This window comes from Lichenostomus cassidix, chromosome 2 (genome assembly GCF_008360975.1).
Source record: "Lichenostomus cassidix isolate B80296 chromosome 2, HeHo_3.0, whole genome shotgun sequence".
Classification (NCBI taxonomy): Eukaryota; Metazoa; Chordata; class Aves; order Passeriformes; family Meliphagidae; genus Lichenostomus; species Lichenostomus cassidix.
The window spans coordinates 9671769-9684634 of NC_139482.1; the positions used below are offsets into that span (position 1 = coordinate 9671769).

Below are 12866 nucleotides of genomic sequence, written 5' to 3' on the forward strand. Positions count from 1 at the left end.
TCAGTAGCAAGACCTTGCAACAAAAGTGATAAGTGACAAATTGGAGGAGTTTTACAGTACTAATGCTTGTTATTGCTTCTCACAAAATGTTACCAAGCTTACAATAATCTTTACACTTTCAGCAAAAATGTGAACAGTATATTTGAATATATTAAAAAGAATTAAAAAAACATTTCACAAAAAACATTTGTTGCCATATGAAAGTCTTTCAGCAATAAATGCCCACACCAGTATTTAAACATTGTTAAAAGTATAATGATTTGTACTAATAAATTATGCAACAAGAGAGGTAAACAAAATAAAATTACAGTATAGCTCTCCATGTTCCTCCAGTGAGCATCCGCAGCTCTCAGAAGCTCCATTTTAGATGACTAATTAAGAAACTGATATTTTCAGAGCAACAAAAATAAAAGCTTTTATTTGTTCATTTGAATATAAAACAGGCGTTATCACAGATGTACAAAGCGTACTGGTGGTTTAACATACAAGAAGGTTGCTGTCCTTTGCACATAAAAATTTTTGTTTGAATCTGTGATTGGCTGAGTTACATGAATTTCTCTAACCAGTCACCACACTCTATGAAATAACGCTGCTAACATTCAACTGATAAAAGGGACAGTCTTCCCTTGGGTAAAGTGTCAAGCAGGATTAAATATATATAATAAACAAGCACCATGAGGAATCTGCTCCTGTTTGATTAGTTTTGTGTTTAAATGTTCATTGTGTACCCTCTCTTTTTGTGCATGTGCATCGAGTTGATTACATGGTTTTGTCTGACTCCAAAAGCACAAGGTCACAAGACAAACATTTTATACATTCTCATGAATGGTTTATCTACAGTACAGTTTCTAATACAGAACAATCCTTCTTTATTGCTCAGTCTGATGGTGCTTAAATGTTTCCTTCCTTTTGCTTGCACAACAAAACCAGAAACTCAGTTTATCATTTCTCTTAACTCAGGATTTAACAACCACAGATGACAGGTTGCAGAAGAGAGCTGTTATTAACTGCGTTTCACAACTGCATTGCAGTTCTTTTATTCTCTACAAATGCAAAGTTGACTTCGTGAAGGTTAAAGTGATGCTTTGAACGACAGCAAGATTTGTTTTGCAGTACTGAGATCAGCGATAGCAGGACTTCACAAGTTAGTTCACACACTGCAATTATGTTTGTAATCAATCAACATCTTGTCTGAAACCTTACAACAACTTGCCATTGAGAACAGATTTTATTCTTTTTAGGGAGCAGAAAATGAATTTGACAAAGTATGGGATTGGTCTGCAGAGCATGAATAGGGCTATTCACAGGACAGTGAGGGCGAAGAAATGGTCTGAAAGAAAACGCGTCTGACGTGGCGAGATGCTCTGTACTGTACATGCAGACTAAAACGTCCCTACCTTTTAAAAAGATTTTTAACACCCAGCATCGAGACTCCCTTATACGTGATATAAACATGATAACATTTGCCCTGCAACAATCTTAGTCATGCATATCCGGTAATGAGAGCCAGCACATGAACGTCATTTGGGACAAATAAGAAAAGCATTCTTGGACTGCAGCTGGTAAATCCCACTCTTGATCACAAACAGGTCAATTCAGTTACAACCACATGAAGGAAGGGGAAGGTTTTAAAAAAGGGGGCAGGGGGCGCAGGGAAGACAACAGAACTGGGGAATCAAACCCCTCTTTTCTCCAAAGGTAGTAAAATGAAGGCAGCTGTGATGCATGTTTTCCTACTCTTCTCCCGTGATGGCCTCGGGCTGGAGACCACGGGACTCCTCCGTTCTTGAACCAGGCAGATGGGTTCCTCTGATGTTTTAATGCATTTAGGGACTAGTTAGCAGGTGCACGGTCCGTGCCAAGGGGTGGTAGTGACTGTACTCTCCTCTCCTTAAGGAATAAATTAAAGACCATCGAAACAATCGTTTCCTGTAAATGTAAACTGGATGCGTTGGCCACCGAGCTACGTGTCCTAGCTGAGAGGCAAATTGATAACTGTGCAAAAAACCCCAAAACTTTTCCTTATAGCAGTAAAAACACCAACTAAAACAATGAAAAAAATTGTGCAACAAAGTTCTGCAGCTAGACAACAGTGCTATTCCTCAACCTGCCTTTTCTAAGTCTAACAAGTGTATGCACATGCCAGCACGAATATTTATTGTTGCCTCCATGGCAAAGAAAAGAAAATTATTGTAGTGCATTTTTAGTCTTAAATTCATTCACTGCCTTAAAGGCAGCAATAATTCCACTTGCTGGTATCTAGAGGATTCTTTTTGACAGGGATACTTAGCAATCCAGGATTGCTTTTTTTTTCTTTTTCCAAAAAATTTGTGAGTAACATTTGATTATCTACAGTGGGAGACACCATGCAAGTGACAAGTACTGCATTTTAAACTTTAAAATCTTTTGTCATTAGTGAATTTATATTTCATATATATATATTTGATGTGATACTATCCACTCAAGATAATACAACACTTTGTTTTTATATTAGCAAACATTTCAAGAGTTTAATATTCTTGAATGTTTCTTCTCTTTTATACTTCTAAAGAGATCAAAATAAATTAAACGTTTTGTACATAATTACAGAAGAAGTAGTTAACTTATTTTATCTTTTTAGTTTAGTACAAAGATATTTGCAAGCTCATTGCCGAAATACACCTTATTTATAAATTTCTTCCATTCTAACGCTAACAGCAAAGGCTCTTTGGCCTTTGGGCTTTCAGCATCTCTGACAGAAAGCTGCAAGATTTCTAATTGAAAGGTGCTACTTTGGGTTTTCTCCTCGTACCACTACATAGTTTCCTAAGATGTGGGATCTAAAATGGCTTAAGTTAGTAATGGATCTGTAGTCATCAGCTTTTTATGATATATTAAAACAAATGAAGGAAACAATTATTTGTATTAGTATGCAAATTGTTTTAAAAGAATCCATTTGGAGGGCAGAATGAAAAAAAATCTACTTCAGCTTACTTAATGTAAAATACAAAGCCACATTTACTCAAAAAGCAGTATTGTCCAATAAGCAAAAAAAAAAAAAAAGTTTAAAATGGGCTTTTCCAACACACTGAAGGGCCTTACCCCATAGTCCTTCTTTTCTAAAATTTAGTGGTAAAAGAAAACATTTCACATTTTATTTCCTGCCAATCGTGACTGCTTTGAAAAGTCGTAATAGAAACAGTTCCATTCTGATGAGTGTCAGCATCTTATCTGCACACTTTTTTAGTGGACACAAAAAAATTTTATACATCTATAGTAAAGTCCATGGAAGCTTTAAGGTACAAGACTACATGTTGTAGGCCACATAGATGGGATCTAGCTGGTCTGCCAAAAATCCATCTCGTAGGTGCATACGTTGTTTCTCTCCACGGGAGTTGATAGGAATTACACCAATGTCCACAACCACCACCACCCCTACAATCAGATAGTGTTCCTCCAGGACCACGTTGGTGACCAAAGGAACAAGGTCCAAAGCTTCTTGCTCAGATCCATCCAGCTCAACTACAACGACCAATAAATTTGTCCAGGTAAACACCGCACTGGAACAAAAGAAAAAATAATGTTAGTGGTGGTTTTTAAAAACATTTCATTTTTATCCTTCTTCTTGCATCTTGGTTACCTTTCATTGGAGCTCCTTGGGCTCATTCAGTGTGCTCAGCACAAAGTGTAAGGAGCCAGAGAGAACATGCTGCAGGCAAGGGCAGAACAGCCCCACGAGCTCTCTCTTTAATGCTGCTGCAATTGGAAGCATTAGGCTGAACTTTACACAAACTTGCCTGTCGTGTAAGGAGGTAGCAAGACAGCATGTTCCCTCTAAAGCCAGAGAAGTGCCACAGCTCTGCTGTGTTCATGGAGTGATGTGTCTGTGGAGGAGTCTTCTCCGGGGTTTTTGAAGAGCAGCCCAGAAAACCAAGAGGGTTAAGAGAGGAGGCACCGAGAAGAACAGCAGGAGCACAGTCTGAGCTGAAAGATGTGTGGGATAACCCCTGCTAGGGAAGGGCTGTGGAGCCCTGGGAAGGCTCATGGCACAGTGCAGGGGTGCCTGGGGAGGTAGCATCCCCCCAGAGCCTGCTCAGCAAGCACGGCTGTGCGCCTTTGGGAATGGGCTGGCTGCAGCCCAGGCAGGGCAGAGCTCAGCACAAAAAAAAGCTGCAATTCTTCTGGACCAATTGGTTTCCACAGAAATAAGCTGTGTCTCCATCTGTTTTATTTTGGTTGTTTTATTTCTGTTGGGTTTAAAGGGACAGGACTTTTTACATTCCTGATTTACAGTTGAGACGGTCAAGGGAACACCATTATCCCCAGTATCTCCTCTTTGCTAAAAGATCTGTGTAAGACCCCAAAATTTTGGCTAAGCCCTTGAGCCAAAGCAGGTAAATTTGGGGTTCTGCTACCCAGGACCTTTTCTGGCTAAGAATAATGCATTTATCCTTCCAAATATGGAGGCTGGGAGGGCATCAAAGTCTGGTCTACACTTCCATCCAGAGTAGTTTTACAGCTTCCCTCCATCCTCCTCCTCCTCACATCTCCAGTGTCTCCAAAGACTCTCACATCAGCACAGCTGAGCCATAAAGAGCAATCTCATTCCTCCTTGAAGGTGTTTAAGACACTTCTTCCTCTAATTTATTCCACAGAATAAATAATAATACTCTACACATGTAAGTCATACATCAAGTCCTGTACTTTACTTGCCTTTATCCTATAAAATCAGGGGATAACTTCCCAGAACTGTGTTGAGCATAAGCATCTGAAAGTCAGAATATATTATATATATAAGCCAACTTCAAAAAGAACTTCTTACCCTAAGGTCAGTGTTGATTGAGACAGAAGTGCACTGTTTTAGCCTACTAAGACAGCTCTGAAAATCCATGTACTGTGGAAACATATCTTACTCTGCCCAAAAATTAGCACTGAAAGTGTGCTCTGTGTTGATGCTTGACAGAATGGATTTTTGGGTAAAAGTACTTAGGCTTTAAAAAAAAAAAAAACCCATTAATTTTCAGATCCTGCCAAAGCACTATTTGATTGAATTCTTATGGGCTTATTGATCTGGAAAACTAATGAGCAGTCAAAATAAGGCTGAGCAGGCCTCTTTTGACTTAGTACTGCTGTGAAATGAATTTTCATTTGTAATTATGCTTTTGCAGATATTCTAGTAAATTTTGATTGATGCTGAATATTAACAAAGTGAAGTATCAGTCTGCTCAAGTGACCATCTCCGTGGAGGTCCTGGAATTTTTATGGATTGCTGTACAAACATCTAAATTAGCATTATATATATTTTTAACAAAAAAACCCTGGGAGGTTTCACTGAAATGTAAGTTAGTGTTTGAAACCATGCCTTGAAACTACTGTTAGCTTGTTACTTGGGAAAGCAATTAATAGCAAGTTCAGAAGCAGGTCCCTAAAACATGGCTTAGAATAAATTAGTTTCTCTGAATTCAGAAAACATTCCCAAAACTTTCATGAAGCTTCTATTAAGTCCTAAAATCAGTGACACTCCCAAGAGGTTTCAACTTCATTTAACACTCATTTCATAGGTCATGGTTGTAACTCACTAGCGACCACGGAAGTAAAAGGAAATATTGCTCTTTATGTTCTCACTAGTTGAGATGAAGATATATTGGCCAGTGTGTATCTCTTATGCATACATCAACTTTCTGGCCCTGATGAATAAAAAAACTCAGACCAAAAAGCTAGGGACCAGGAAGGCTGCCCTTTCCTAAAGAAATTATTGAATCACAATAATCAAGTCACACCCCACAGATGCAAAAGAGTCAATGCACTGAGCTGGGAATGCCCCTCCTGCTGCTTCCCTGTCACCAAATGCTTCACGAAAAACCAGGAAGTTGTCAAAACACCTCCAGGAAAAGCAGCTCCTAATTGTTTTCTTCTCCAAATATCTTGTGAAGCTTTGCATATAAACCACTTCTAAGCAACTTCCAGGAAGCTCTCTGTTCTGTTCCTCTTTTGAGACTTTGACATTCCAATGAGTCAACCATGTGCTTTAATTAAAACGCATACCTTATTTTTCAGTATATTTTGTGGTATTAGAGACACTTTCAAAATGCCTGGTGTGGGTTTACATCACAATAAAACCAGACCCTGCCACTCTTTCACTTGTTATGTATTGAAACACAGAGTCAGAGGCTGTTGATTTTGTGCTAAAATTTCTCAAGAGACAAGAATAATTTTAAATGACCTTCTTAGATCTGATCCTCAATGACAAAAGCTGGCCAGCAGGATCACATGTCAGTCAGCAAGTCCCTGCTTCCCTCAATGGTGTGCAGTGTTACAAAACGAGCTGCATTTCTGAGAGGCTGTTCTTACAATCTATCAGCTAACATACCCAGCACCTTCAGTGTGCAAGAGGAATTGATGTTGTTAAATCCTGAATGAGGCATTTTTAACTGAAACAGGAGAAGAGGCTCATGCCCCAGTCCACAGAAAGGGATATACAAATTATAAATAAAGATTTAGCTGGCTGTTATTTTGTCAAGTTTCACAAAGAAAAAAGGAGGGTCTCTAAGAGAGGCTGAAAGAGAAGTTACATGAGAGAAGTCAAGGACAGTCAGGACAAGGACTGTGAATGAAAACTCCATGATGGTTATTTGGCAGAGCATTGGTTAGAAGAAACTGGAAATTGTGAGCAAACCAGATGTCACTCTGCATAACTGTGTATCTCTTTTCTGCAGGGACCACATCAGAGACACATCTTACCAGCAATCTCTCTTTTTGAGGAAAAAACAACCCTGAAATATTGGCCTTGAATACTGGCCTTTGGGCAAAGGGTAGCAACAGTACACAGAGTGTTTTCTGAGTTCTCACTCTTGTGCTTTTTACACTATCACCCAACTACTGGGAAGAATTAAGGCACTGAGAATTATCTGCATGTACTTCTACCTTCTTGCACAAATTCGGTGGCCTTTTTCTCAGGTGGCTCCACCTTACCCCCAACCCTTTTTCAGTTGCCACTTTCTCACTCAGGATTTACATGGCTGTGGAACAAAAAGGATCCTCAAAGGGCTCTCAGCAGTCTTGAAAACAGGAACATAATTTAAGCATTTTTTGGTACTGAACCCCATTTCTGCAGTGTGATATGGCTACTTTATTCACTGCCTGTGAGCTCATAATTTGAGGGGACACAAACCCCTGACAAACAGGTGCTGCTGAACACATCAATTTATGAATCTATGGCCATCTTACAATAGAGCAGTCCTTAAGCAGTTTGACCTGAAAACTCTCCATCCACTGCTGGTACTGCTCTCACACATTTTCAAGGGGAATTTCATGACATTCTTAAGGGGTTCACACTGGTCTCTATGAAGGCACAGAACTCAGCTCCCCATGTAATGCCTGTCTGGGAAAAGACCATCCCAGCAGTGATGATGCTCTAGGGAGGAGGCAGTAAAGCAAAACCACAGTTACAGTCAGCCAAGCAACTAAATTCATTCATTTCAACAGATATTTAAGAAAAAAGCAGTCTTTTATTACTAAAGAAACCAGAGCAGTTGCTGTGCTTCATTCATTATTAAGCTTCCTACTCCAGGCCACACCTCTGCAGCCAGGATTGAAAAGAAAAATGCACTAAATTGCTCTGGCTATTGTGACAGGTTCATTTTGGTTGAAAGGTGAATAGCTGAGCTGAGGTTGTATCAAAACAAAACAAGTACCTGACTCAGTCTTCTGATGCAAAAATAATGAAAAGCAATTTGTGTTCATGTCGGCCTCAAGAAATGATTACCTGCTGTGTACATCTGAGGATGATACATTGATTAAGACAACATCATTATTAACTCATTGATTTACTGCTTCAATTTCCATTGTGACCTTGATTTGATCACTGCTTCATTTATTAATAACCAATTCAAAAATAACAGTGTGTTCACTAATAAAATTTATTGGTGTGTTCATTTATTTGATATGTTTGCTGGCTTACTGCTTCAAAAAAAAAAAAAAAGGAAGCATTCAAACATTCTGATTAAATCTGTTTGTGAAAAGTTTCATTCTAAGGACACATTTGCAGCTGGGTTATAAATCCTGTGACCATCCTGACAGGCCATTTCCTGGATCAATTGCAATATCCAAGGAAAAGGCCCAGACATTATAGATATTTCAGCTTTTCATAAGGGCCCTGGTGTTATATAATCCTTACCATTCCGTGATGCTCTTGTGTGCTCTGATGACAGAGGTTTCAATATCGATCGGATGGTACCTCATCCCTCGCAATTCCATGGCTTCATCTAATGCACCCACCACATAAAGTGCATCGTGGCGTTCTGGTGGTCAGGGAAAAGGGAAAAAAAGAAAGATTCTATTATCCAGTGCATTAAATTATAAAAATGTTCACATTAAGAATTGAGTAAAATAAGTACGACATAAGTTATCCTTGAATTTCTGAAACCCTGAAGTGATTTCCAAACTAATGAGCATTTTCCATTACTGAAGTGCAATGCAGAGCAAAAAAACAGAAGAAAGGAAGGCAGAAATACTGTTCCCATTTGAAAAAGACAGAGGCAGAAATCTTTATCCAAAGACAGTGGCATAAATTCCTGTTTTTCTCCCAGGTGGATGCAGAACAGATTCATTTTTTTTAAGGCACTCTGAATAGACAATAAGTTCCTTGTTCTCTCTGCCTTTTCAAAGTGAAAGAATCCTAACAGTATGGCTGATGTTCTTCCAATTGCTTTGAGATGGTCACTACAGATGCTTTTGGTGTATTACAAAGGTGTTTATCAATAAACTAAAAACATGTGCTATAGCCAGATAGCAAATTGCTCATTCAGGTAAATGAAGCACAACACTCTTATAGCCCATATTTTTTACCTACTAGAGAAATAAATGAGACTGAACCTACATTTTTTTAAAGATATTAGGCTGAAAATAAACAATTACATGCTACTCATAAAAAAATATTTCCTAATAGACTTAAATGCAGATAACTGACTCTTTTTGCATGAACTTGCATAGTTGCATAGTGGTATTGGAATGGCAATATGAGCTCTGCCTAATGAAGGGCTGAGAAATTTCTGCATTGGTAGCTAAAAGTAGGAGTAGAATGGAGCAACTCCTTGCTAGGAGAATACTTCAGATATTTGAATGCTTAAGTTGCAATATCCTCAGAGAATCCTGAATTTTCTCAGGGTTGGGTTACCATTATGGAATGAAAAAAGCCTGTGCAACCCAAAGTAAATTTCTTCAGAAGGTGCCAACATAAGGGCATGGCAGCAGGCCTAATCCACAGGGATTACTAAAATGTTTTCATATTTGATGAATTCTTTCTTTGGCTGAAGTGTAGCTATTCTAGAGGCCCTGGGATCACTCCTGGATGTGCTCACAGCATTGCTGGAAGCCCTACTTGGCCAACAGCCTCCCCACACCACCTCAGCCACAGCTGCTCGTGGCACTGTGCTCTGCAAAAATCATGGAAAAACCATTTTCCCAAGCACAGACTTTGTGTGCCTGGCAGTGCTGGTTCACTTAAATGTGTGCAGGAGAGAAGGAATTTCATTAAGACAAGTAAGGGAATCCTGTCTCTTCCTGACAGAAATGCAAACACCCCATAGCTTCTCTTGCAGGCTACTGTTAGTGTCACATTTCAGTACTCAGTCCTGTGGGGTTAAAGCCAGGAAAGTCTGAGGAATGGACAGCTCCATTCCTCAGCTCCTGGGAACAGGTTTGTGACAGAGGAGGTGTGCTCACAGGAGGGACAGGGCTCAGACCCCCACCAGGCTTTTCCAACTGCACAAATGCATTCCTGGGGACACAACTGCCAGAGCAAATGATGGCAGTTTCAGCTGCATTTCATATTTTTCAGGCTGAAGCACTGGGTACATTAACAGTGCCAAAAGGTCACTGGTGGAGGGGATTTATAGTACCTGAGGTAGAACAAAGGAAAAGCAACTATTTCAGCAGGGAAATCTTGCCCTCTGATTTATTTTCTAATTATTTTAACTAAGGCTTTTTTGCAGTTTTACAGGTTTCACAGATGGAGCATGTTAAGTACTGCAGGGCCAGAGACAGTGTCAGCCTCCAGATAATTCAAATTATTTCCATAGACCTAGATGATGAGAAACCTCTTACCTCCATTTGCATCTGTGAGTTCTGTTCTTCTCAGGAACCCCAGATAACCAGTTCTTGCCCAGATAGTCTGTGTGTCTCCAAAGCTGAGTCTTGAGTTAAAATGATCTGATTGCAAAGATTCATCTCCATAGATGGTAAAATACCCACTGGCATTGTGAGTGCTGTGAACCCATATCTAAGTTAAAAGCAATTATACTGGTATTAATTAAAGTAGCTTTCGAGAATGAAGCATTATTGAAAATTCTTGATGCAAATATTTTTAGGCATAGCAAGATAATTCTAAAAATGTCCTTTAACTCTGTTTCTGAACCCATAACTGACCCAGTTCTAGGCACAGAGACACCAATCTACTTTGGTTGAAGTTGCAGGGCAGATCTGAGCCATGCCAAGTCCCCCACTGCTGGTTCAGTGTATTTACTGCAGCAGAGCATCCTCCATGAACACCAGACAGACAGACAGATATTATTTTAAAGGGTGAGGCCAGCGACCTTCACCTATGGAGAAGGATTCATTCCATTGAATTCGAAGCATCATGGAAATTTTTATGCTTTCAAATTAATGAACTCTTACAGAAACTCACAAATTAGATTGTAGTTTTAATTATGATCAAACATGTTCTTCATTTTGTTAACTAGATTTTTAACTGCTTGAAAACAACGTAATTTTTTTTCTCACGCTAGAAACATAAAATAAATTTGAAAAACATAGAGCTTTGCTCAACTCAGCTAATGAGAGTACTTCAGTGCAATGAAGCACAATGATTATAGAGAACATCACAAGAAAACCATCTAGCTGAAATTAGACTAATCTATAAACTTACTTTTCATGTAAGCTTCCATCAGAATTAGCGAAGCACCAAGTATAAAACACAGTTAGCAAAAGCAGATTTTCTTTTCATTTTTTTAACTTGAGGTACTAGTATTTAGCAAGTATATTACAAGCAATTCTAATGATAATACAAATATCATGATCTGCACTTTATAAAGATCAGTAGGATTCACTATTTTCTTAACTGGGCACTTGATGTCTTATAGGAAATCATTAACATGCACAATGATAGCTTTGTCTCTGCAATCTAGTTCAGAACATACAAAGTTCAGGTTCCAATGACTCACCTCACCAAGATGAGAATCTCCTAAGGGTCCCTTTGTTTCTGGATTAGCAATAATGATACGTACTCCTGGGAGGATCTATTGAAAGAGAACATGAGGCATAAGAAAGCAGGTACCACCTTTATGCTGATGCTTTGTCCCCAAAGAACCTTCATTAGAAACGACAAGAAATCCTTAAAAAGTTTAAGTAGACTTGTAGTGCAAAAAATGAAAATAGTCCATAGATATGATAAAATCTGAGATAATTGGGAAATGTGACAAAACTGCTTCTCTTAGTGAAGGCTGTTCCATCAATAAACCTCCTCAGAAATCAAATGCTCACCTGCAGAACAAAAGTCTGACCAAATGGCCCCTGTCTCTATGGGAATACACAGTAGGATAGGAAAAACCCCTGTGAAACTTTGGCCTGAAACAAGGAGAAAGACAGAGGTATCATGCAATCTCCCAGAATGATGACCTGCCAGAGACCTCATGTAATGGACATTCAACAACTACAGAGGTAGATGGTGAGCCCTGAAATGGAAAAGGGAGCATCCTCTGAGATCTGCAAATATATATGGATATGGATATATAGAATTTGGACAGAAAGCTTTAGATGAGCATCCACAGCCCCTGTGTCCTCACCCTGTCCCCACAGCACTGCCCCAGCGGGGACAGTCCATCTGCAGGACATCAGGAGCCCAAGGGCACAGCATTGGTCACCTCAGCCCAGCTCTCACTGGACATTGGTTCTCATCAGTGGCACTGCCAGCACCAGAGGCACATTTGTCAGCTGCTTCAAGAATGACATGCAGGGGATGAAATACCTTCTTTTTGCATAAAAGAAGGAATTGATTTCTGCACAAAACAGCAAGGTGCAGGTTCTGAGAGAGTAGCAATGCATCAGTTACTGCCATCATGCTGAAACCTCAACAGCAAAGGAAGGACATCAATCTGCACAGCTGATAGCTCCTTCCCCAGCACTACATTCTTGTAAAAATGAACAGAAACAGATATTTACTGAAAATATTTACCACAGAAGTCACACTCCAATCTTCTTTCAGTACTTACTTTTCCAGACTCCATGAGAGGCAAACTGTGTGGAGATCCTCTTTCGACTAAACGAACTCTGTAAAATAATATGTAAAATACACAATTATGCTTATTTGCTTTTCATTAGCATTTATTTCTAAAAGGAATGGTTAATGGTTGCAGAGTTTAATGTTATTTTTGGAAGAGAAGAAGCTTATATCCTGTTGTGTAGAACATAATCAGACCCACTATTTAATATTAGTCAAAACTTATGGATGGGAAAATAATGAAAAAAGATGTGTGTGAACATTTTCTTAAATAATAAATTCTTCAAATGTAGTTGGTGACTTTTATTTGTTTTTGATAGACTTTTGTAAATAGAATTCCATGCATAAATTTATTCATGACACGAGGGATCTAAAATACTGATTTCCCACAAGAACATCATAAAAGCCAGGACACAGACACAAAAGCATGTGAGCTGAGTGAGCAACCACATTCCATAAGTAGCTAACAGCTAAAATCAAAATCATATCAAAATAACTCATAACCTGGTGTCAGCTTCAAATCTACATTTGCAATCTTTTAATTATTTTCAATGGACAGTGGTTGATAAGCATTTTAATATTAAAAAAACATCGTTTATTGAAAAATGTTATT

General features: G+C 38.9%; 1 protein-coding gene across 10 annotated transcripts in view; it reads right to left on the bottom strand.

Annotated features, from left to right (window-relative positions):
- Positions 1–389: 389 nt before the first annotated feature.
- The window catches only part of DIP2C (DIP2 acetate--CoA ligase C (putative)), a 306943-nt gene continuing 294466 nt past the window's right edge, over positions 390–12866 (bottom strand). For all 10 annotated transcript variants that reach the window (XM_085050313.1, XM_085050312.1, XM_085050309.1 and 7 more), the window contains 5 exons: positions 12246–12303; positions 11199–11273; positions 10084–10258; positions 8156–8279; positions 390–3539 (listed from right to left, as the gene is read on the bottom strand). In XM_085050313.1, coding sequence (XP_084906439.1) covers positions 3287–3539; positions 8156–8279; positions 10084–10258; positions 11199–11273; positions 12246–12303 — 685 coding nt within the window. In that variant the 3' untranslated portion in view covers positions 390–3286. The remainder of the gene's footprint in view (positions 3540–8155; positions 8280–10083; positions 10259–11198; positions 11274–12245; positions 12304–12866) is intronic.